The sequence below is a fragment of the Calonectris borealis genome, chromosome 1 (assembly GCF_964195595.1).
Source record: "Calonectris borealis chromosome 1, bCalBor7.hap1.2, whole genome shotgun sequence".
NCBI classification, from domain to species: Eukaryota; Metazoa; Chordata; class Aves; order Procellariiformes; family Procellariidae; genus Calonectris; species Calonectris borealis.
The window spans coordinates 29204249-29231500 of NC_134312.1; the positions used below are offsets into that span (position 1 = coordinate 29204249).

At 36.8% G+C, this 27252-nt stretch overlaps 1 protein-coding gene across 1 annotated transcript in view; it reads right to left on the reverse strand.

Moving 5' to 3' along the window:
* Positions 1–2126: 2126 nt before the first annotated feature.
* Positions 2127–27252, reverse strand: part of MDFIC (MyoD family inhibitor domain containing) — a 54935-nt gene continuing 29809 nt past the window's right edge. Inside the window, 2 exon segments of the mRNA XM_075147373.1 lie at positions 2127–5891; positions 18430–18705. Of these exon segments, the coding sequence (XP_075003474.1) occupies positions 5644–5891; positions 18430–18705 (524 nt within the window). The 3' untranslated portion in view covers positions 2127–5643.

The following is a 27252-nucleotide window of genomic DNA, read 5'->3' on the forward strand; positions in this document are numbered from 1 at the left end:
TTGTAATGTGAAACACATACAAGTTGGAGTACAGTGTATTCACAGTGTGGTCACTTTGTGCAACTTGGAGATGAGACAAAATGCAGAAGCCTACACCACTGATTGAAGAGGAATTGTATAGTGCTCGGGCACCAATTACATACCCTACTGAGATGATATAAAGAGCCTCAATTATAGTGGAGTATTTTGTCAGTTAAAATAGCATATGCATATCAGAATAAAAATTAGTAAGATACTATTAAAGGTATAAAAGCTATTATACAATCTTTCACCTAACATCCCATTTTTATGAGTATTGAATGGTAATGTACTAACGATTGCTATAATATACATACATACATAAAGGAGGCAAACAGGATTGCATGTAGTGTTTTATTAAATTAAGTTTTAAGTGAGGTGAACTGATATACTAAAAACCATATAGAGATTAAGATCAGCTAATCAAACTCAACATCTGCCTGTTTTGCAGAATGGAAATTCAGAGAAATTTCTCTCTTTCCAACTATAGTAGAAACAGCCCATCACATCAAAGATTTCTAACGAAGAGAAAGACCATCCTTTTATGTGACTTACACCAAATTGCTGGTAAATAGCGTAAGCAAGTGCTTATGAGGAGGTTGAATTTTGTACAAGCAATCAACTTCACATTCGAGTATACTGAGCACAGTGAACAAGTGCATCATGGAAGTGGGTGCAGGGTATAATTTTTATTGAACTACTTTCAATATCCTGATGCTAAAATTGAGCTAAGGTCCCCCTGCTCTCTTTGGAAGTTAAAAGAACTGGCAGAAGAGTCAGAAGGTAGAAAAAAGGTAAGATCAATGTCTATAGGATTCTAGGGCTACTACTGTCACCATCAACACTACCTGAAGTCTTCTAACACATGGTGTGCACACTCACATAGAGACAGAGAGAGGGACAGAAAGAAGATACCAGGGAGATATTTCTCTAATCTTTAATTTAATTTTGGGGCTAAGAGTAAGATTTCAGATATATCTGTTGCCTTTGAGAAAGTTAAAAGGCTGCTGACAGAAGGACCCTTGCTGTGGAAATACATCAATACAATTGGCATTGCTCTCCAAGAACATACATCAAATATTGCTGTCATTAAGACTTTTTTTTTTTAAATGTGTGAAGAGCTCAGAAAAGCTTTTCATTCAGACGATTACTTTATAAAAGCAATGATTCACCAAACTCAACAAATAGTTCTTAACGCAAGTACTATAGTTGAAATAGTCAATATTCAATCCAAAATCTCCCAAATGTTGATCACGATCCCTCTTCATAGAAGCCATTTCTTTCTAGAAATATTATGTACTATAGATACCAGCTAGAACACCTGTAATAAGTCTCAAACAGTGCTATTTGTCTCTGCTTTTATTAGTTCTCTTTCATGAACAATTACTTTCTAAGAGAAGTTTGGCATACAGTCTCAACAGCAAGACTTCATGGTACACATTCACGCACAGAATTTCTGTCAGTTTAGACATAGAAAAATTAGTGCAAAAGACTGTAGACATGCAGTTTCTGCAGTTTTAAAGTAGCATAGGCATGTTCACACTCGGCTTAAGCCAACATGAAAAAAATCTTTGCTTAAATGACAGATGAAGCGGTCTACTCTATCTGTGTTTACACTAACTGATTTTAAAAACATACCTTACTTTAAAACAGTGGTACTACGTATAAGCCTTCAGTTTCGTAGGCCACAAAGGCCATTAGACCTTAGTATGTCTACTGCAATACTATGAACTGACTACACTCTCTGTTCAGCTTGTTTTTAGTAAGCTGAAGGCTGTTGCAGCACATGTATTACAATAATTTTCATTTTCATCAAATTTAATCATTACTGGAATTCCACCTCATTAATACAATTACACTAAGGAATTAATTTGCCCTCTTAATGACAAACTTTTTTTACTGTTGGAGATTCATGCTAGCGCAGCTTCCAGCGTCTGAGTTGGTTTAGCTCCTTATGTAAGACAACTCACCTACACTGGCTCACTCTCTGTGCAAATCACCCAAAGGCCAAAGCTTTCACTGTTACAACAGAAAAATCACAAATAAGACATGAAATTATCATTCAGAAGAGTAACAGGGCAAGACTAGAGGAAGAAGATATCCCAAAGTTTCAAAATAAAGATCTTTATTTCAAAATAGTGTTTGAGAATAGCACATCCAGTTGATATAAAATACAAATAGCAAGTTACCATTTTTTCAAATGGGCCAGTTTGCAGAACTATATACTGAAACACTGTACAAGTTCACAAGAACTATTATAAAACAGTTAAGTTCTGATGTTTTAATTTCATTTAAACTATATCTTCACATTTGTCTCCTTCTAATTCTGCTTGTTTTAATTACACAAGGTGCTTATAGATTGCCTATAGAGTGAAAATTACAGAACAGAATTTAAGAATATAAATATAGAAAGGAATTCCTTAAACTACATACTAATATTCTCTGCTACAAAGATACATTTTACAAAAGTGCTGATATCTCTATGACAAGTAGTAGCAGATTACATTTAAATGTCAAACAAATCACACAAATTTTTTTTTCAGTTGTTCATAATACTTTGATACTTCTAATCACTATGAGGGCTAATAAACACTATTTTCACTTCCCAGTATTTCACAAATGAAGTGGGAAAAGAAATAGTATATCTGCAAATGTGTGTGTGTGCACATGTGTGAGAGAGGGTCTGTACACATATGCATATATGCATGAACAGAGTTCCTGTATTTAGTATTTGTATTTTAACAGTAATGGAAGTAAATGCTTAATAGTAAATACATTTCCCAGGTTTTCATAATTTCAATCAACCAAAAAAACCTCTAAGTTCCCGTAAGCAGAAACATGGGTTTGTGCAGAGTAAACTATATAAATAAACTTTTACACAGAAAAAGGACTCCTTAGAGTGGGTATGGACATCGGGCCAGGACAGGAGACTGGAAGTCCTCTTCCCCATCCCCTCTGTGACCAGAAGGACACAAGGAAGGACAGCTAATGGTGCTGCCTAGCCCCAGAGAGCATGTCCCCACCACCATGGTGTCAACCATAGACCTACAATGGGCAAAGCACTGTCTACACTTTTTCCAAGGTGCATCAAGTCCCAGTGCTCACTGTGATGCCCTCAATTTCCCCAGAGGCATTATGCCTTACAAAGGCAAAATGCCTCCAGGCACTGCCACTCAACCAAGGCATCTATTCCCCCTTCCCAATGTGGTTCAGACTTTTAGGAGTCATAATTGAGCCCCATGGGCCTGATTCTGAGCTCAGGGAATTTATCAATTTAACTATATGATTCCTTATTAGCCTGCCTATTACCATAATATCTTTGTGCTCTCTAGCTGGAGGTAAACCAATGGAATATTCTGACATTAATGGAAATGCACTTCGTTGGTGCAACACAGATCTGAATCTGGCCCAGTATACGGGGGAAAAAAACCATTATAAGAATCAATTCTTGTAGTAACTATCAAAAACAGTTAAGAAACCCTCTGAGTAAATCTGTATTGCATCGGAATACACCACAATATTGCAGATGTTAAGGCAAAACGTAACACCTCCCAGCTCCCTAGTATAGTTGAGGATTTGGCTGTTACCTTCAGTGATAACTTGCAGTAGTAGGCACTACTAGTCAGTGTTCACAGGGAGAAGCTTTAGTTAATATCAGACCATTCGTTGACTTAGCTTCACACTCCTGTGATCTTTAGCTTGTCACATTTGCATAAATTGAATTCACTACAGTGGAAGGAGACATTTATGGTCAATTCACTCAACAGAAATATGCTATTGGCTATCGATGACTCTTGTAACAAGGCCCAAATTTAGGAGATCCAACAATCTACAAATGGGAAATCTGGAGTGTAGATAGGAAAGTTTAAGTATGTGAGATCAAGATGTATAGGTGGTTTACAGAAAAGTTAATGAGCTACAGACATGGCGGGGAGAAACTAGCAGATGGTAAAGAAAATGGGTACCATTATTTCCTAAATCTGGGAATGCCATAAACCTCTTTATGTGTTGGACCAAATTCATTTCACAATTATGATGACAAAGACAGATATTTCTCAGAAAACCTTAATGGTATAATAGGCAAAGTTGCCCACTGGATCCTAACTGTATTTTTCAAACATTTTAAATCATATTCCTTTTATTTTTAAAGGATATCATACATTTTTAAAATGTTCATTTTTCACACAGTTATTTAAAAATAATACTTAAAATGTATCTGAGAACAAATATTTTTGCATTTGCTTTTTGCATTCAATGACAGAATTCCTTATCAAGTCAGTTTTAATTTGGTCGGTTGGACACGATCTTAGAGGTCTTTTCCAACCTTAATGATTCTATGATTCTATTAGGACAAGAGGAAACGGCCTCAAGTTGCACCAAGGGAGGTTTAGATTGAACATTAGGAGAAATTTCTTTACTGAAAGAGTGGTCAGGCCTTGGAACAGGCTGCCCAGGGAAGTGGTGGAGTCACCATCCTTGGAAGTATTTAAAAGACGTGTAGATGAGGCCCTTAGGGACATGGTGTAGTGGGCATGGTGGTGTTGGGTTGACGGTTGGACACGATGATCTTAGAGGTCTTTTCCAACCTTAATGATTCTATGATTCTATGATTCATACCCTGTTTAAATTCTGCCATCCTCTGTGGATCTTTCTCCCACAGCGAAGAAATAAATACCAAGTTATGTGATTCTGGCTGTAAAGCCACAAACACTGACAAGGCCACCAATGTACAGGTTTAGATTCTTGAGTTAACTTCTGATAATTTCCCTTTTATAGCCAAATTTTGAAGATTTGTTAGTCTATTAGTTCGTCTGTTAGTTTAAGGATATATTTCATGTCTACACAGATTTCCAAAGTCTCTTTCTAAAAAGAAGCATTTCAAGTAATATTAGTACTGAAGTGAAATGTAAGTTCTCTATTCTGTCGTGATTGATAACAATAAAATCTTGGTACTCTAGTCCATGGCAAAACTTACATTGACTTAGTTTGCCAAATCTTCCCGTCATGTCAATATTGACAATGGAAAATACCAGGAATCTCTCACAAACCAGTAAGACATTCACAACAAAAGAAATCTTGCCAATGTGACCACTGTAGCAAAACCAACAGTAGATTCCTGATGCTGACTTTTGAATTAAGTTTAAAATAACAGAGCAAAGTTGCTTTCAACCCAGAGAGATTGAAATAAAGACATTTTGCTTTTCAGAATGCCTGTAAAGGCATGTTATGCATGGGGGCATTCGAGTGTTTAAACATTAAAGTAGGTGAAGGCAAATACTTAAGGCTTTGCCCTTTAGTCTCTTCTCTGACCAAAACCTGTCACTCAATTCGAATGGCAATTTTGCCCTCATACAGCCCACAGTATCAGGCCTATAATTCGGTTTCAGTAAAGTCTTCCATTTGCAAAGCCAAAAGGAAGCTGGAATGTAGCTTCACATACAAAACTATACAATTTGTGTTAGAATACAGATTTGAGGATTGCTTTTAAAAAAAATATTTATATATAGGGAATTAACAGTGCAACACCAGTTGGTTGTGTGAAAATCTTACCTTGTCTTTCTTCAAATGTATTTAAAGAAAAGCTCTCCAGTTTTATAGAGAATAAAATAAAAAGGGATAAATATTTCATGATGGGAAGCAGATCCCACAGCATTCCATGCAGATCTCCAAGCAATCTGAAGATTCACAACATGCGTCCATTATGCCACAGTCCATATCACACGGGCAGTTACAGTCATCCCCCATCTCGTCCCCACAGCAACAGCAGCAGGCCTCCGATGTGCAGATGCCACAGGATGCTTGTCCCAGAACAATGTTACAGAGGGTGAGAAATTCACAGAACAAGCAAGCCAGGATACAGTGAACACAGCAATCTTCATACGTACCAGTTCAGTAGCATGTCATGTATGAACAAACAAAACAAACAAACAAAAAAAAAAGGAAAGAAAAAAGAAGAAATCATTAATATGTTATTCTATATGCAGATATATCACAATGTCAAATAAGTAGCTGAAAGATAATGATTCAGAATAGACATAATCTAATACCACAAAGAACATGTTTCCCATCTTCAAGGTCATTTTTGCAGCCTAACTCATCTCCAATTCAGAATTGGTTTTGGTGCAAGTTTCCTTTCACCACTTCACTTCATGCAAATCCCAAGTACTAAACATCCACTTAGATCCACTTCTCCAGTCATTTATTATGTAAAATATCCATATCTATTATCTTCAGACGTAACTTCTTCCAGCAGGCCCACAAAGTGATTAAAAAAGAAAACATTTAAAAATCAGCTTATGAAGGAAACTATTTAAAATTACTTCCAGCCTCTTCCAGTGCATCTTGCCCTTCTGCATCCATTTTGTTGGCTTGCTACTTATGAAGAAAAACAAGGAAGTTGCCACAACATTTTTGCTTTCTTTATAGTTGTATGCACACCTTAAAACTAGCATAGCAGCATGTTATATGTATTTCTGTACTTTCAAATTTTTCTATATATAAAACGTTCAGTCAAAACATAGATTTTTCTATTGCTTTTCTACACAAATCTCTTGGCAATCTACTACTTTAATCTTCAATAGAGTTCATAACTACACCGGAACATCAATATCCATCTCTCATAAGTACTACTAAATCACATGAGATAATCGAGGTGTCCCGTAAACTGTCTGCAAAAAATACGGCACCCAAAGAGTAAATATATGGAATAACTTCAAACAATTAATACATCCATGAGGCATAAGGAAAACACAAAGATTGGAACTAAACATGCGCCAGTGAAAAAGAGACTGCAGGAGTGAGGGATACATTCAGTTGTTTTCACTCTCCTCCCATAGTAAGCACATAACATGTATAAATATATTTGTATATGTATATGGACAAACATACGTAATTTCTAAGAGGCAGTGAACAATCCAGAAAGAAAATGAAAACTTAGAAATAGAAGAAATGTCCAGGATAGAGAATTATTGTTCTTTCCTAGGCTCAGCTTTCATTCTTCTTTTTACTGCTTGCAAGCCTTGAACTCCTTTAGCCACAGACAGCAGAAGATTGGGAAAATGTTCGGGGGAAAAATATCCTGCACCATCTCATCCTTTCCCTGTCCCTACAATCTATCACAGGTATCTGCTATGAGAGGCCGGTAGGAAAGACAGGATATTGAGCTATATGGGCATTTGGTCTCACCATCTACAGATGGTATGTTCTTACAGTTCACACTTGGAGACTGTTATCATAGGGGAAAGCTTGCAATTACTTGCAACACAATTACCAGGCCTCCTAAACACATTTATAATGTCAAAAATGATGCAGTAACTGTGGCAAGTATCTTGATTGATTCAAAGTACCTCTAACATTGCAGAAACTTTGACTGCAGGATAGTGTAGAGATGACTTTACACTAGCAAATACAAATACTTACAGCAATGCAGCGATAGAGGCTCAGACCTGCAAAATCTGTTCCAAGAAGCAAACTACCTGAGCTCTTAGCCCACTCTAAACATCACACTGCTGGGGATTGATTTCTCCTACTTACTACACTACTTAGTCCCAAACTTAGCTTGGGAATACCTGTACTGCAATGTGGTCACAGTCATAATATACATAATGGACACTTATGGCCAAAAGAAAAAATGGAAATACCAGGAAAAGCAAGAAGGAAAAAAAACCCAACCTCAAAAACTCCCTACTACTGTGCAGGAAGCAAAACTGAGAGGAAACCACAGGTAAGATTGAGCTGTTTTTAAAGAAAGTTGTTGCTTGTATTAAAAGGCTGCTTCTCCCAAAGAAATACTGTCGCTAAATAAATGACCTTCATAGAAAACCCAGAAGATATGTGAAATAAAGCTGGGGAGTATCAGTTCACTGAAGAGGACCAACGCCAGACCGATAGCGATTAATTAGCTGGTTGTCATGGAGATGGTGTTAAATTTGTTCAGGTACAATCTCCTTTTAGATTTTCTTTTAATATGAAGGAAAAAGATAAAGAAGCCAAGAGTTCTATCCAAGAAGCCTTCATATTTGAGGAACTGAGGTTTTTACTATTCTGCATCTTTAAAACACAGCTGAAAGAAGCTCATACCACAACAAATTTTGTTCTACAAATGTTTTTTTAAACAAAACACCATAATAAAACTTTATGTGTATCAGTATTGAAAATAAGATGCTCAAACAAATCTTTCCTGCTTCATGCAGGGATATGTAAAATTGCAGGAAGAGAAATAAACATTCACAGAAATTATAATATATGTATTTATTGATGGACAAGAGACAGAGTTCCATAGGTTAAGCAAAAGGAACTGCACTCAGAAAGCACTTTCTGGACCCACAAGAGAACTTTTCCCTCCTCATCTAAAAAAACACTAAATCAGTACTTACAAGGAGAGGCTGTGTTGATTTAAATAAAGGTATTTCAAAGGTAAAAGCTATCAAAAATGGTCCAAGACACAGAAAGAAATTTTGACCATTAGTGCTATGATGGAAACTCTGTGGAGGGTCTTTCTTTCCATCTGTTCTTCACTGACTGAAACACTAAAAGGATTTATTTACCTACTGTTTATTTTTATTTCCTTCTCCCCGGATTGCAAAACAATTTATATAACAATTTTATATATATATATATATAAAAAACAATTTTACTTAATCTACACAAACACTTAACATAAAGTAGAGATACCCTTTACTCTCTCTTCATTCTTGCAATGACTCATTTGTACAATGAACATAAACTTTGATCCACATTTCAAGGACAAACCTGAAATAAACATGTTTTTATATTCTTCATATTATTGATTTTTAATAGCTATCCAGGTAGCATTTATTTAACACATGACAAAACATGCTGTTACCTAGCCCTGCCTAACTTGCTGAATTCAGAATCATGACTCTAAAGGTCTGTAATACATTCGGATAAAATGGGTGGAAGAATAATTTCTTCCATGTATGACTCCTACTTCTTAGCTTCTTATCTACAGATGTAATTGTAAGGAAAAGGAAAAGACACAGTCACAGTGTTTTTTTGTAATAATAAAAAATCTACATGCTACACAAAATTCACACATCCTTCTCTAGTACCCATATTCCTACAGCAACCTGTCAGTGCCACAGAAAAAATTATACAGCTAAAACCCACTTCCTTTGGTTGCTGTTGCAGGGTGTCATGATCAGTGGAATCCAACCACGAAGAAAATGCTATATAAAACTCACTCCAAAAGAGATGACCTCAGGTTTCTCATTACCATGTTGGAGATCACTAAAAAATATTTCCCTGCTTGCACTAGACTCCCTAATAATTCTTTCTTCCTTCCAAGACCAAAGAGACTATTTTAAATTACAGATTATTTTAAATTTCAAAACTATTTTAACATGTTAAGAATAAAGATTGTACTGTACTTCCACTCTTTGACCTTATCATATCAAAATGCTAACAGTTTTTGCAGATGAGTGAGTAGTGGAACACATTAATCCAACTGGAACTAAACTTAATTTATATATTTGGTAAGAACTTGGAAAAACATAAATTTTATTATCTTAACGTGTGACAACATGTTTTCTGGAAACCTTGAATATATTTTAGTCTTTTCTGATAATGATATAGCAATATCAGTTATGAGACTGTGTTACTGTAAAGAGAGGTTAGCTTAAATTGATCTATTTCTTTACTTTCTTTTTTTTTGTTTGAGAATTAGAGGTTTTCTCAATCTTCTTTTCCATTAGATATACTAATGCAATTAAGAATTAGGGGTACGTCTTTACCAAGGACAAAACTCCATCTGCCTTGATGTTCATGATGCAGCACTGTCGATAAATAGTTAACTCCCAAGTTTCTTGGGGTTTAAGTTTTCATTAAATACTTTCACAGAGAAAGACGAAATTAGTCTATGTCTAATTACGTAAGCCCACCATTAATGAAGATTAGCTTTTCCTTAAGACTTCCACACTACACCACAGCAGTCTAAAATTTCCATTGCTTTTCAATTTTTCTATTACACTTTTCTCTAATTGATGTAGAAATGCTATACAAGATCGGCACTACACAAAAATGAGGATGTGGGGTGTCACACACTGTACAGAGGTATACTTTATACAAAAAAAACCCCAAACAAAACAGTACATCTGCCTTAGTTCCTTTATCAAATGCATTTGATTCCATCATAACACATTGCCGTCATAATACATTTGTTGACTATGACCCAAGCTCCCAAAAGCTATGCTGAATGGCATTAATTATGATAGGCTTGGTCTGTAGGCAGTGATAGTGTATTTTATCAGATCAACTCACAGTTGGGCAAAAAAGATGAGCTTTCAGACACAAAAGCTTGTGTTCAATTATCCTTTCATTTTACCTGGGATGAAAGTTAGACCTGAAGTTAAAAGGGAAATCCCATGCAGCATTTTTAAATACTGATGTAAGTAAAGCTGTTTCCTTAGTCCTTTGGCACATCCCCAAAAGTTACAGATTTGTTAGGGAACTTCATCAAAACTGTTAAACAATGCCAAGGCAAACAGAAACCCAACCAACTCGTCCAAGTTTTTGCTGCTTATATCATACATGCACATCCAGCTACTTTGTGCTGATTTAACCAGAGTGTATACAGTACATGTAACATCTACTTTAACTGGGTTATAAATGTTACCACAGACAATATCCAGACAAGAAATAGCCTAAAATCCCCTAAAACTATTTACACACTGTTATTCAGAGCCCCGAGGGCCCCACTCTGTACCTCATCCCAGTTGTAACAGCTATGCTCATTTAAGGAAAAGAAACTATCAACAATAAAACAACTTTAATTTTTGTCCATGTCTTTAAACATTTGCACATGCACACCCCTTTTTATTCTAAAATCTTTGCATACAGATATTACCCTGATACCCAATTCCTTTTAAATACTGAAATGTATATTTCTTTTATTTCAACTTCCCTTTTATCACTTCCTCTTCATTTTTATGAAAAGGTGCAGCTCTGCTTAAGAAACAGACTTTTAAGAGAACTATCGATCATCGAAATTGTACAAGGGACGCAGAAGTTAAACTGAAAAATGTGCAGAGAGACACACGCCCAGGCTGATCTGTGCTGCTTTTGTGATGTTTGACATTAACCTGTCACAAAATGACCCAATAAGCTTTCATACCAAGCAGGCAGGTCACATATGATAAAAGGTTTTCATGTCTGCAATGGTAAATAAGCTCACTTACAGGATGGTGACCTTGGTCAGCTTCTTACTAACTATATTCACCGAGTTCAGACAACTCAAAACAAATCTCCAGGCACTCTGCTGTCTCACAGCAAGAATCAGAAAGGGCAAAACCGCAATCAAAGTGGCAGCTGAGGTCCTCAGCGGGGGTTTACTCCGGGCCCCCGCAGAGCCCTGAACAGAAGCCCCAGCAGGTGCTACAGGCGTCCTGCCGGCCAGCGGCGCGGAGCCAGCAGCGGCAGGGATGAACACGCGGTGCTGACGGCGGAGGCAGCCCACGGCCAGAGCGGCACAGTGAGAGAAGAGAAACTACCCAGCACAAGTTTCTTAAAGGTGTGCATCACACAGAGGTGGGGCATAAACTTACCGAGCAGCGGCATGCACACCCTCACACAACAGTTCCTCTAACGTACAGCGTGGGTGTGCAGCCTCTGCTACCCAGAAAACACACTGCCCCCAGAAAAATGCTCAAAGAAACATAAGAAATGCAGAAAGAACAAACTGACCTGTTGCATGGATTATAGTTATCCCTAGATAACAGAGCTACATTTATTTAGATGGGGGGGAAATACAGTTACAAATCATAATATATGTGATATTTCAGCATTTTAAAATAGAAAATTATCATCTCTATTGATCAAGAAGATTAAAATGTTGCCTTAACAAGCAAATTACACTGCAAAACACATGGAAACTTTCATCAAAGCTTATATTCTAAAATCTTGATACAGATATAACCTCAGGAGTAAAATGATCCAGTTCAAACATACAGATGTACTAAGAAATGTGCCAATTTCCATCATCTAAGGCTTCCTTAGAATATGAAGCTTTCATTGCCATTGCTCTTCACTGCAAACACTGATACTAGTTAGGTGCTAGCTAGACCATGACCTTGTAAAATGGATACTGCGGGAAAGCCCTGTTTTCCACTCAGTCCTGTAACACAACATGTAAATCACCTCCCAAGACTTCTATGCAAGCAAAAATATAAACCATGCTTAAAACACACCACTCTTCAAAACGCTTTCTTAAAAATCACAGGTTTCACCATATGATAATGTTATGCATCCACTGCCTGACTGACAACTGTGTTCTGATACAACCTTGCCTAACAAAAACCCCTCTGTTTAGCACTTCGTGCTCAGACACAAATCCACTTTGAATCAATTTCTAAAAGATAACAATGGAAATTTTGGCCTAGGTAGAGAGATTTGCAGGATACTAACTAAGTAGCTGCCTAAATGCTACTTAATGCTATGGGATGGATTTCGGAAGTGTAGGTATGTTTAAAAAAAAAAACGAGAGAGAGAGAGATGGCCAGCAGATATTTCTGCAATGTTAGGGTATAATGGTATAATGCACACTCATACCGAATTTCAGTAAATAATACCAATCCAATGACAGAACAGTATATAAAAGAAAACTTATTGCTGCTCTTGTGGCACTTAAAGAGGGGGAAAAAAAAATCTTGTTCAAAATCATATGCCCAAAAGAAAAGTTGACTGAAAACTATTTTTCAGTTTATACAAACTTACGTAAACCGAAGTAAGATGCTCATACTTCAGAGGTCTGCTACCCTGCTAAGAGAACTACTGACTACTTCCCATGTGTATGCACCTAGTGGTTCTTAAGACCCTGGCTTAACACAAAGGCTATTTGGTGGACTTGCTTTGTCTTCAGTTAAGCCATCAATATCACTTGGGATACTCTTAATAAATTAATGTAGTCAGCAGCGTGAGTTAAATAGTGCTCACCAACCCCATGCTTGGACTCAACATCTAGAACAGATGAAGTTGCATTATACTAAAAAGGAAGGGGGGAAAATGTCTCATTCAAATGCACCCTGAAATGTTGAATTTTAAACACTGGATTTTAAAAAAACACACACATCGGGTGAGATTGTTCACTGCATCTCTAAGCTCAGTAGCACAAGATACACAGTCCAGAAGGCTGAGGAAGGTTGCTTCAGGCCTTGATCCTGGAAAAGCACGAGTGGTAACTTAAATCTGGTGGCAAGCCTATATTGCCTGTCCTTCCCCAGAGCCTCACCCCGATGCTGCAGACTTTCTTTATCTACTTCACTCCTGCATCTACCCTTATTACGCTTCCTAAGACCTATCTTGAAAAAAATCCTTGGAAAGAAGATGCCTTCTAGTGCCTCTCTAGTTTAGAGAGTCTGGGAAGGAATAAAGTGAAGATCTCACCGTACATACAGGAGGCAGGCTCATGATCCGCTCACCTTAGTTTAACAAGCTACCATTTCCAGATGAATACAGCAACTGTGTATGCTCTCAGCCTTTTGAATACGTGAAGTACCACCCCAAATACAAATTATCACAAGTTACTGGAGTTGTGGGAACTACCCTGACAAATGTAGTAACTTGTGAGGCCACAGCAACTTGAGGAGAAGTGAGAGCTCCATTTCAAAACTGAATTAAAACCTGTACTCCCTCCCTCTATCATTAACTTTTTATAAATGATTGCTTTGATTAAAAAAACGCGTAACATCAAGCTTCATAAGGTTTTGGTAAGAAAACTTGTTTGGTTTTTACAAAATAATTAGTGCCTACTTAATTTTGCCCGCTCCACCCCCTTAATTAAATTCCTCTTCCATCCCTCCTACTGCCCAGTTTCTTCTTCTCTTTCCTCCTCCAACTCTGCATATGTCATTATTACTTACCTTCCACTACTCTGATACGCGTATGTATGTATTCAATTACCCATTTTTCTTCATTTCCTAACATTTAGATTTACTGTTCAGCTGCCTCATTGCTGTCTCCTTTAGACCTTTAAGTCTTTTAAACTCTTTAAGTTGCTTTGGACACGTACCACTGCTTCCAAACACAGCAGCTAAACTGCCTTCTTTTAACTCATTTACAATTGCTTTTTCAGGTTTCCAAGGTGTTTCTCTGCACTACACATAACAGGTGCAAGAGAGCGACAATTCTCTTTCCTAGTGGTCTACCAACCAGAGTTTTGGAAGAACTGTGACACCTCTGACATCAATAATTTAAAATATTATTAAAATTTCTTTGAATAAAAAAAAATTTTTATTCCCAATATGCACTAAAACCTATCCAGTCTCTCAGAAAAATCTTTAGAACTGAAACAGTGTTTAAAAACTGCTTTTTAAGAGAGACACTCCTACTATTTCATAATTCCTTTGTTTTTTTGTAGTGTAAGTTATGGAGCTGAGTAAGATTTCTTCAGGGACAACATGGATTAATAATAGATGCAGAGGAAGAGCAGAGCTGGTGAGTGCACTCACACCCTCCTAAGCCTCACTGGATGTGAAAGTGTTTCTAAACAGCATATTCTGGAATGCTGACACAACTCCATACACTAACAGGCTCATTTAAAAAGGCAGATTTTAGAGCTTTTATACTACTGCTACCAAAATATCTGTGACATTTTAAGCACTGCCAAAGCAACTTCAATTCCAAAAGCTCACAAGATGTCATCTACAGCACAAGTGGAGTTTGCAGCTGGAACAATTAATAAAAGAGTTGTTAATTATGGTGGGGGGATTTTGGTGGGGTGGGGGACTGAGGGGTTTTATAGCTTGCATTAGGGCTGTCTAGTACTTTGGAGACCAACAGGAGCAGTACTGACCTTCTTCATGGGAAGACGTGATATCCTGGGTAAAATAACACTGGACTTCATTCAGCTTTCTGGTATATATACTGAAGTCTGCAGTATATGACGCAGCATGCTGCATTTGCTAACCTTTTAAATAAGCATAAGCCCAAATACACTCCTGCACAGGATGGGTGGCAAGCCTGGATGTTTCTACCCTGCTTGAAGCACTACCAGGTTTTCTGTTCTGTCAATAGATAAGATGTTCTAGAGCAAAATGCTACCAGATCTGGACTTATTTTGTATTATAAATAGGTGTGGTGCTCCAGAAATACTCACATCTTGTCTTTTAAGAAGAAACAAGAAGAATGAAGCTTTTGGGAGGGAATAAGAAAAAGTGAAAAATATTTTCTCTTTACTATAGTCTAAACTCAGCTTGATGACCAGAATTTTCACCTTTCTTCCTTCTGAAGACATACTCTATTTCTTTTCTCTGGCCACTTTTTTTCACTTAACAAAACCAGTTATTCTCCTGACTGGAACTGGAGCAGAGCACTCAAGGTGGAATATAAGGCAGATGAAGTAAAAATACATGGCATGTATTTTCAGGTTTAATAATTTTAAAAAAAGCTATAAATTAGATTATAAAATCCAAGGGCGTACATAAGGAATAGCAAAATTAAAGTGAATTGGAATATCTGAAAACGTTCAAGTTTACCTGTATTTCTTTCTACTAAAATTGTCTGGACACTATAGTAAAATGAAGTCACTGAGTTAATTCAGGTGATTGATTATTCAATACTCATAGTACAAAAATTAATATAATTTGTCTCCTTCTACATAAGATTACATAAGAAACTGCATACAAGTTATATTATTATACTGTATAGGTGTGCACAAACACAAACACACACCTTCAAGTAATCTCAAACCCAGCAGCTCTTCAGCAGTACCAATGCCTTATGAGGTTAACATGGTGCAAGTTAAAGCAAAGCCAAGTAGTTAAGTGACGTTGCAAATAATTTCCAGTAGTTTCTTATCTTTTCCATCTTCTTGTAAACCTTTTCAACAGTTTCTACAGAAATGTCATTGGATCAGAAGAGACAACTGCTCACAAAAATACCTCTTTGTCCACAAAAGTATGATTCATAATACAAAAAATCTGTAGAAGTTAGGTTCCAATTAATTTGTGTATATCATTTTGAAAGAGTGTCTATGCAATCCTCAGTCACAGGACTCACTAGTGTACTCTTCTAGTTTTGTATAGTTAGATGTATTCATCAAGTATATATATTGCTGGTTTAAATGCAATTAAACTCCTTTGAACAAATAACCTGGCTAATTGTATCAGTTTTTTAAGTGTAGCCTTCCAGTAGTAGTCATAAGGGACTAACATTTCTTAAATTCATGAACACCATTAGTTTTAAGTTATGGATAAATAATTTTTCCTTAAATAGTGATCTCTTCTTTGTGTTATTTTAGGTATTTCAGCTGACCATTGCCAGAGTCTCTGATTATGCATCTTATCAAAAAACTGATGGATGATAGAACAGATTATGTATATATTGATACTTCCTGCAAGGTAACAGCTTGATAAGAGTACTATTTATAGACTATACATCCCCCATGCAGCACTACAAGCCAAATTACTGAAAAGCTGAAGAAACTGTCAGAAGGCTTGTACATGTGTGCATGCAGATATGTAGACACAAATACCCTAGATATACTTTAATCATTGCACAATAAAACTTGTGCTTCACTCAGATCGGTTAACAGAAAACTTAGAGCAGCAGGTATTAGTAGCGTGGGTCAAGCTATTCAGAGCATATATCCAAGTTCCTACATTCAAAATGAGAACATTACATGGCTAGATGTATAACGTTGAATATATTTAATTTTAGCTATTAGGTGACTACACACAGTAAGGATTACCCTGTATTTCTGTACTTTGAAAGTATGTAAGTTAGACAGTGTGACAACACAATGTAACTATCTATATTGTAATCAGACATAGCTTTAAAAATATCAATTTCTGACTGTATATAAAAAATTGTATATTGGCATTTTCAGGCAACTAACACAACCATGTGCTGGATATTAAAATCAGACATTAGAATTTATAGCTATATCTGAAGGTATCTTATTAATTTTCTCCTCAATCACTCAGTAATTTGACATAATCATTGCCAAGGTTATTAAAAACAAACAAAAAACCCACTGACTGTATTTATTGCAATATAATTTTAGAAGAAAAAAGAAAGTGCTTGCCATAAATAATTACATAAGGGCATGAACAGGGCAGGCACCGTCTCTTTAAAACTCCGTAATTTCTTTTTCAGAGGTTGAATTTCCTAAATTTGGAAGCCTGCACTTTGTACCAGTCATGCAAACAGATCTAGGTCTCTTGACTTACAGTTTTTTGATCTATAAGAAAAATATTGGGCTGGAGAGTGAACTGGATTTCACATAACAGAAAGAGATAAGGGGAATATAACAAGTATGAAGTTGTGATTTTGGAAAGAAATTTTAGAGGATTGAAAGTGCAACAGCAAAATAACACTAGATTCTTGAGGATAAATATGAAAATAAACCACAGCAAGGAGGACCAGCCCATGGCACAGTCAGAGTGAAGCTGTGCATGATACTACCACACAGATTCACTCAGTAGGTTTGATTGAAGTAGTTGAAGTCAAGAGAAGTCACTCCACTGACATCAGTAGGCTTCATTCAGGCCACTACATGCGGTCCTTCTGATCCCTCTTCCTTTCATCTAGGCTGAGAATCTTCCCCATTTCACTGAACAGTACCGTTTCCCATTTCTCTAAGAATCTGTGTCTGTACCCACCCCCCAGAGTTTTTTTTAACCAGTCGCATCTATGCCTGCCTCAAACCAGTAAAATTTACAGAGCCTCTGCATCCCTCTTGGAACGGGCAGGAGCAAAGTCCGTTGAGTATATTAGTGCTAATGGGAAGGCAGTGGATTGAGGGGAGGCTCGGGAACTCTGGGACCATTAGAGTAATTGCAAGCAGTGAAAACATACACACACAGCTAAAACGTAAGGGAAATTATTTACTTTTGCTTATTTAAGCTGTGCATAGGGAGTACGAAGCTTTTTCATGCAAATTATTTACAGCCCAAATATAGCATGAGGCACGTTAAACATTGAAGCACAGGTCCAAATGTTACTATGTAGTGTTCAGACCTCATGGCTAGTCAGAATATCTGCTAACAGAACATTTTCAAAAGCAAACTCTACCCTCATGGAGCCTGCCACTACTGGATTTAAGTATTTACTATGCTTTGAACTACTGCTTTAACATTTTTTTCTGGTGTGTATGTGACAATGTTGACAGGAGTTTCCATCACTTCAGGATACTAACTAGAGAGACTAAAACATTATCAGACTACGTTGGCCAAATGTTTGAAAGCAAGAAATCTCCCATTGCTTCAATTTCCTTCAAATACTTAATATTTTCCTTTGGGGAAGTAACTTGTGTTTTATCATAATGATTTCTATTTGCTTCTGGAGCATGAGTCATGCTCTTCAATTATTTTCAGTTGATTGTGTAATTATTGGTGAGAATGAGGTTTGGCTAGTCTTTATTCAGTTTGGAGGTTTTTAATAAGAATTTCTGCTTACCTTCAGGTGAAGTACCTGGCTTTTGAGAAAATGCAGAGCTTATTTTACTCTTCTTGCTGCTGTTGCTGTTGACAGACAAGGTGGACTGAATTTTTCTGTGCATTTTTTCTGAAACAGGAGCTGAAAGTTTTCTGTTGTCTGCAGGTGCGTGCTTGACCCCGTTGTGAATTCCACTTCCATTACTCAGACCCACGTGGCCATTTTGGATTTTGCCACTTTCTTCCTCACTGCTTTCCAGTGCTGAAGTATTTGGCTGAGGCAAACGTTGAGGTTGTGCTTAAAACGAAAGAAAGAAAGGGTTAATTTAAATCGTAAATTGAAAACTGAACACTTTAGGCTAGCCTGGGAAGGCAACTTTCATTGCTTGTATTGGTCAAAGAATAGACTGAAAAGTTAACATTCCCCCATCGAAAAAAGAAAGCAAAAAATATCTCCACATTAAAAATAATTATTAGGTATTCAGAAAGCACCTCATGTCTGTATGAGACCTAGATTCCCCCTTTGTCACTGCAGGGAAATGTTCGCAATGCGCTGTGAATTAGATGGAGAGCATAAGGCAAGTAATTTGAAGAAGGAACAAATTAGGAAGGGAGAGAAAGTAGCAAAACTGAGATAAACTTGGCTTAAGGGAGCCAAATGAAGAATGGGGGGAAATGGAACAGAAGGAGAGAAAAAGGTATGGGAGAGAAGATACAGACTGCAGTAACAGAAGTGAAGCTGCAGGTTGGCCAACCTGCCAGTCTTCAGAAAATAACCTGAGTGAGGTTAGGGGCCCCCTGACAATGAGCCACCACAGACCAGTATATTTGAGAAGAACAGGAGTATCCAGGTAACTAACAACAGTTTGAGCTTAAATTCATAAAGAATGTGGATTGCTGGGAAGAATAAAGCCAATCAGAACCTGGTTTTGTGGAGGAGGTGATCCAGTAACCAGAAGGAACATGCATTCAAACACCGCACAGCTGTGGCAAGCCAGAGTCCTCCCCCACCCATATTCCTCAATTCAGAATCCCAATCTTAAAAATGGCTGTAATGGGCCAGTTAGGGCTTTAACAACAACAAATTGAAATGGCCAAAGGAAAAAAAAAACAAAACCTGTCAAGGCAGGAATCTGCAGTGGCCTGGTTGGGACTCCAAGAGTACATTCTAATAAGAGGGCACGAAACAGGACCGTTCTTTGTTGAGCTACAGTATCATAAAGGAGTGTATTTTTAATAACATGGAAAATACATTGTCTATGTATTTAAAGTCTGTATCTAAAGAAACAAAAAGATGCAGGATTTTTTCTTTTATGTAAAGCTTTGTAATTTAAAAAGCAGTTTCGAATTAAAGATTCTTATTTAGAAAAAAATGCAGACTTTGTTCAAAAACTAATTAAACTATACACATAGTAACACAACAAGATTTCATAATCAAAAAGCATCAGCCCAATCACCTCTCCTAATCAAAACACTACGTATCATGCTTGGACATAAAGAGGTTTTCAGACAGTCCAATCTTCAACTATTTATAAATCTAATGACAAGGAAAAAGCCCAGATTCTACTGAACACTCCACTGAAGAGAGATTAGACAGTGCCAGCAGTAAAGAAAAACAGTGCTGCCGTTCATTCTCTTTTCAGATGATTCATATCCATTTTTAGATGATTTCACAGTATAGCTTCGTATGTAGATTACACTGTGTCCAAGAAAAAAATATGTATTGATAATTATAATTAGCTTCCTCTAAAAGAAACATCTCCACTGATCACTTCAGGTACAAGTGACCAAACTTTGGGACAAATACTACTGGGACACACAGACCAACATGATCTCTAAAAAGACACTCAGTTCTGAATTTGTCTAACAAATCCTCAATGCTTCCCTTTTATCAAGGACACTGATACCATTCTCAGATTGCTTCCTCCAACTATCATATACTTGCCAGATTAAACTTCGGATAAACCTTAAACTTTAACTCCTGGTCATGTTCACAGGTAAAAAGAGATACTTTTCATAATATTTTAAACATGAACTGGTTCATGTTTTCTTGCCATTTGATTTTTTTAGTCACAGCAACTGAGATTTTAAGAAGATACCCTAGACTACCCACATCTATTTAGGTCAGAGCAACCCTGATTGAACCTACTTTACAAAAGTGACAATTTTGTGTGGCAGGAAAGGGAGGGCTGGAGGCTGCTTTAGCCTCCCCAAAGATCTTGCAGGGAAGACAGAGATCATTCCCTTCCATTACCAGCAGTAACTGCTCACAAACCTCCAAGCCAACAGAGCAGGAGCACAATGCCATCTGACACCTGATTTTGATTAGTGCTTGCAAAACCTATGAACAGAAGCATAAGCAAGGCACTTTCTGCACTCTGGAATTTCATTTGTAGCATATATTCTGCTAACATTTCCAGACTACCATAAAAGCCCCAAAACAAGTTTTTAGGGAGTCTTCTCCTACCTGAAAAAGGATTCTTCCTGGAAGTATACTACCAGGAACCCTTTGTGTAGGGCATCTTTCCACATATGTGCAAAACAAATTTTGTTAAAAACTAATCAAATCCTTCCATATTAAAAATAGTCATTGTAGACCTAACTACAGTCAAAAATAAAATCTTTAGCAACAACAGGAATAAAAATTTTTACTCTCTAATGTTCAGTGTTCATACCCATAGCTCCCCATAGCTTTATTTTCATTATCCCACTCAAATGTAAATTGTACTATTAAGAACAGTGTTTTTCACGTTCCATGTAATGATGTTTCCTCACACTGTGCCACTGCCTACAATTCCCAACTGTGGACTGGTGCAGTTGCACTAATAACCTAGAAATACTGTGGAGGGATTAACCTTCCTCAATAAATAAAAGCAACAAACTATACTACAAATTCTGTATGTCTGGACATGCAACTTTCTAAAACTGACAGTTATGACTTTTTCCAAGCCAGCTAAATTGGTGGTGGTAGCTTACAATTGTTTGTATATTTTTGGTGCTTTGCTACAATACAGTAACTTGACAAATTATCCAAAATTCCATCTTCAAAACTAGGTGTGTTTCTGTCAAACTGTGGGTGAATGGGAAGTCTTGGGGAATCTAAACAGTCATTTGTGTTTACTTTTATTATTATTTTTACTAAGTTTTTTTGGGGGAGGGGGTAGGTGTTTTTTTGTTTGTGGTTTTTTTTTTTAATAATCCTGTTCCCAAAGTACTCTTACTTCAGCCTTTTAGCATTAACATACAACTTTTTAGCTGACTGGCTTTACAGTATTCACATGTGATATGCAGGTCAAATCAAAATGGAATAAAACCCCAAATGGATTAGTTATCTCAATTTAAATTTATTTTAACTTTATTGATAATTTTGCACTAGGGAGACTTGAATCTTATGGTTAAAACACACTTGAAACCAATTAGGAACCATATGACCACTTTCTAGCATAAAGAACAAAAGCAATTGACAGTTCCAAGATTAAGCCACAACCACTCAGTTTAAAACAGAAATATTTTTACCTTATTTTTTAAAGGTTGTGTATACCTTAAAAAAAAAAAAGGTGTAATATGGGGAACGACACAATGCTTCTTAAAACACAGTGATACCCAGGGACTCTCACTCTCTCTTTAATGATCCACTGCTCTCATTCAGCTGTCTTTCTTTTTTCAAATCTTTACATATGTGACAGCTCTCAAAAGTAGACCATAGACCATCTGGCATTTTCAGAGGTGTAACTTGTGCAAATTCAGCTCTACTGGGAACACAATGCTATCTTCTGCCTGCGTTATAAAAGATACAATAGAATGTAGAACTTATGAGTTGTTTTGAATTATTCATTTTTTGCCTGTATATTCAAGAAATTTTACAAACTCTGCATTTTGTACTACATAATCACATGCGTTAAAGGTACAAAGAAACTTTTTGACACCTCTTTTCTACAGAAAGATGGCATTTTGTTTGATATGTGAACATTCAGCGCCTGTTATATCATTCTAAACAGGCCGTGTGCTGCTACAAAAGATCCCATTTTACACTCTATGTATGAGCAAAAATTTTATTCTTGATATTCAGTAACTAATGCAATACATATCAAAATTTCAAATATGAGTTGGATGAACATTCAGCATCTTCAAATCAGGATGGCACTGGTCACCTACTATATGTTAAAGATTTAAAAAAAAAAATCATTCCTCACACAACATAGAAATATTGTCATTTCAAACATCCACAATGAATAGTTTCAAATGTCCTAAGAAATACTGTGCTTTTTAGGTTAATATGTTTTTAATCTTTAGCAAAACCAGTAGATTTAAGTCAATATTTTATACAGTGCTAACACTAGTGGATTTTCAATAAGAATGATAAATATTGGATTAATGATTCAATAGACTGAATCTTTTTTGATAGAAAACTAGTAGATAATGTAGCTAGTAATAACTATACATGAATCTGCTGCCTGTGGAAAAGCAATAAAAAGGCAATATATTGCTATAGCATATAATCTATTAGTGTGTTTCACTGCTTCCTTGTCATTGGTTTCCTTGCAAAGTGGGCCTTAATACAATAACTTCTGCTGTTATTTAACTGACTTTACCTAATAATTTAATTGTGAGGTTACCATCTGGTGAATAAATATTCGAGTACTAAACATTTACTATGGTTTTGATGGTTTTGAAGTAACTACGCATGTTCTCATTCAGACTGTAAAATCCTTAGCAGTTTAAACGAATATATACGTATATATGCACACGGACAACATGTTTACACCTTGCAAAATAACAGCTATTCTTAGGAGGAAAATCCTGATGGATGCATTTAACAGAAAAATGTATGTCAACACAGGGAAACTCTCAACCAAAAGAGGACAGTCTAAGCTATCATTAGGGATTTTAGACAAAACACAAAAACAAACATACACGGAATACGGACTCCTCGGAGTCAAAGTGAATCAAAAGAAAACATCAGGAGGGAGAGAAGGACTGAGACAGCTGATTAGTAGCCTAATCACATCAAAAGCAATTCCAAGGCAGCTGATACAGATGCCCATGGAGTTTGGTAGGCTGGCCAATGCCACCGACGGAAAAAATACTTTCCAGTTTACAGTCTGGGTCATCTGACTGCATTCCCAGAGAGGTAAGAATGCTGTTTTTCTTCATTTATGACACGACAGTTTATGACATCAGATCAGGCCACTGAAGCAGTATTTTTGCAGGTGGACTAAGGAGGAATAAAAATGCATGACTCCGGGGTGGAAAAAAAATACAACCTTTGGGATTTTCAAATATTGAGAAAATACAAAGTATCCCTTCAGTTCAAAACATCCTGGACGCTTGTCTGCCTCCCAAAACAGTTGCAACTACAAAAAGAGGATGAGCTCTTTTTAGGAAATACAGAGGTCCTGCTTCGGTCCATTAATTTTGAAAGCCAAGATCTACAGGCTAATTTCAGCTGGGGAAATTGTTTGATCTCAGTGGTAGCTGCTCCTACTCCCTCTGCATGGATCACACGGAAGAGACCACATGAAAGGGAGGTAAGAATCAGGCCTCAGGTTTTTGTCAGTACTTTTTCGTAACACAGACCTAAGCTTGAGGGGAAGAATAAAGCATACGACAGATAGTCATGGATTGCACAGTAAAACCAGGGGCTGTCTGAATTCTAGAGTAAAATTAAGGTGATTCCAAATTGCTTCTGGAAAAGACATAAATTCCTGAGATATAAAAGGCAACATTTCTAACTGACTAGCAAAAAATCTTACCTTTTCAAAAATATTACAAATTGTATGCATTCACACGCTCAATAAGCATAAAATTTCAGTGAAGCTGGGAGAACTCAAATATCTCAATCTCTCTCCCTCCCCACTTTTCTAAGTAAAATCCTGACTAGTCTTTACATGGATCTTCAAACTACATCAATAGTTTTCTCTGCCTAGGTATCCAGAATATTAACATTCAGATTACAAGATGTACCTCTGAGTCAACCTGTGAAGTGGCTTTTGTCAGCAATTATTTTTGAATATTTTCTAGGACATAAATAGCATATACTGCAGCTTCCATATCACAGAAGGCATACATTAACTAAATAACAAGGTACCATCAAGGTACAATCTATCTTTTAAAATCAATTTTTTACACTGAATTTTTTATACCATGCTGACTTTACAAGGAAAACAAAGTACCAACTAACAGCATCAACCACCTTTTTAGAATCGCTTCTTGTAAGACATGAGGACATCTTCAAAATGAATACAATATATTATTATGAAACAGGATGTCCTTTGTAATGAAAATACTGTAGTAAAATTGCTGGTACGAGTTTTACAGGACCCACACTGAGAACACTTTGTTAAAATACGTCTGAGAACACACCCAGGGAACACCAGGTATAACAGAAATGGGGTTGGCAGGGGACAAAGGGAAAAGACATTTTATCCCGTCAGCTCTCAGTTGGTAAAAGGCTGATGAGAATGGCAAACGCATGTGTGCATGTGTGTTTATGGGTTGAAAAGGTGACACAAGTGCACGAGAAGGTGCCAAGAGTACTCTTAAATCTGTGCAAAGACACCTGCAGTGCCTTCCTTTGGAAGCACTGCAGGACTTTACACACTGTTTGAAGGGTTGCAGGAATTGTATAAAGATGACATACCCAGAAAGAAGCAGTTACCACAGGGAAGCATGAAAAGGGCTGGTAGCCAGAGGTTTACAAAGTTGATGATAGACATTCCCAATGAAAATGTGGAGTGAATTTCTCTATTTACAAATACTCTTTCCTGATATGTTTTTTCAAAATGAAGAAATGCCTGCCGATTTTTTAATGACAGCAACAGCAAATTTTTAATCGTTGCTGAACTGAGTAAACCCTTAGCATTTTTAATTACCTATCTTTTAACAATTATCTCAAAATCCAAATATCTTTTTGTCTTCTAATTACCATTAGATTATCAGTAAATTCTCCTTCTTTATCATACACAAATCTTGCAATCATTAGGAATGTTTTTTGTGAGACTGAAAATATTGGCATCTATGATAAACTTTGAAGATGATTTGAAAATACTTGCTAGATCACAATATAGTTAGAAATAAAGATGATTCACATAATGCAATGATTGCAAACCACATCTACATGAAGTGACATATAGTTCCTACTGTAGCATATAGTTCTTCATTTCTTGAGAACAAGCAGCAGTAGCTCGCCAGGAAATATCCAAGAGAAGAGCCACACACAAAACAGGACATTGTAGGTTACAAGCATTCAGACACCTGGGGAATAAATTTCTGTATAAAGCTGTGTTCAAAAGTGGGAAATTTTACTCCAAGCTTTCCACTTGCAACATTTAGCTATCCATTTTTCTCCTCATACATTCTGCTAGAGGATGGAAAAGAACTGCAGTCTATTTGCTCTTATGTTTCATAGCATTACAACTATTTCCAGCAGTGGCAATTGTTGCACAGACATGTGCAACGGCAGGTTAACTCATGGTCACCATTCCCACATTTCATGGTGTTTTACACATTAATCAACCACTTCTGAAGGTGATTATTTTTTTTTATTTGAGGCGAAACACCTAGTTATTTCCTCCTATGTTTTCTACATAGGTAACTTGTTAAGAGGCATAATGATCTACTTAGTTTTTCTTGCTGTTGTTGTTATTGTTAAGTCTTTCTTTATAATGCACCGCAGCTTGTAGAAATTGGATATGAGAACAAAATAATACAAAAATTAAAAATCAGAGAATTAGGCTTTTTGTTAATTTCTAAAGTGTTGAAAGTGATCTATTTCTGAAACACAAATAATCAGTAATTTAGTATACATGAACACAGTCCCCAAAACTATAAAGGATACAAAGGGATGCCAACCCAATACAATCCCACCACACCAAGGAACAGAATGCTTTGCTCCTGCAGCTTTAATTTTAAACGGAAGGTTAATTAACCACTAGACTCAAAAAAGTAATCCAAGCTGTTGGCATGACAATTACAGCAGTTATGCAATTAGTAGCTATTACAACATATGGTTATACACTACATAAAGACACACCGGCATCCCATGGAACTTAAGACATTAAGTCAAATATTCAGAACAGTTTTGATGCCCCTCACCATTGTGTTACTTGTTCCCAAATCAAATAATAAACATCAAAGAGAAGCTACAAACAACAGGATATCACTTGCTGGGTATGGCCTCATAAGCAGCAGAGCAGGATGTACCAGACAGGAGAGATAACCTCAATGTCATTAACAGCCGTAACCTGGGCAAGTGCACAAACAGGTCCTCTTGGCTCCACCACCTCCTGCTCCCTTCCTCAAAACCCCAACAACCACTGACAAACTAGACAATGTTTCATTGCAAGAAAAAACACGGGATGGTGAGGCAACTAGCTTCTCAGCCTAACCCTGGCCATTCGCCTTTGAGTGAGAAAATACTCAAAGGTCAGGTTTATTCTCCACTGAGTTTTCGGGTGACAAGATTACAGTGTTCAGTTAAACCCATACAAATATATACAAAAACTGGCTGTACTTGGTTTTAAAAAGAACATGAAGGCAAATGCTTGGAATGAGCAATTCCCTTAATGCTCACTGCTCCCTTGATTTCTAGTCCTCCACTCATGTAAGTGACAGAATTTCAGAAGACTCCAAAAAGTGTTCCACCTCGTGTGAATCTGACCCCCTGCTCTTAGTGCTCTGTCTTTTGTCATCTCTGTAATTCTAAATATTACCCAATGCTACTATTAACAAAACTAACAAGACGCAGAAAGAAAAATTAGGAGTAAAAACAGGACAGCGACAAAGAGAGGGTAATGTAAAAAGGTAGTGGGAAAACACAGAATATCAGTACAAAAATAGTAATGCA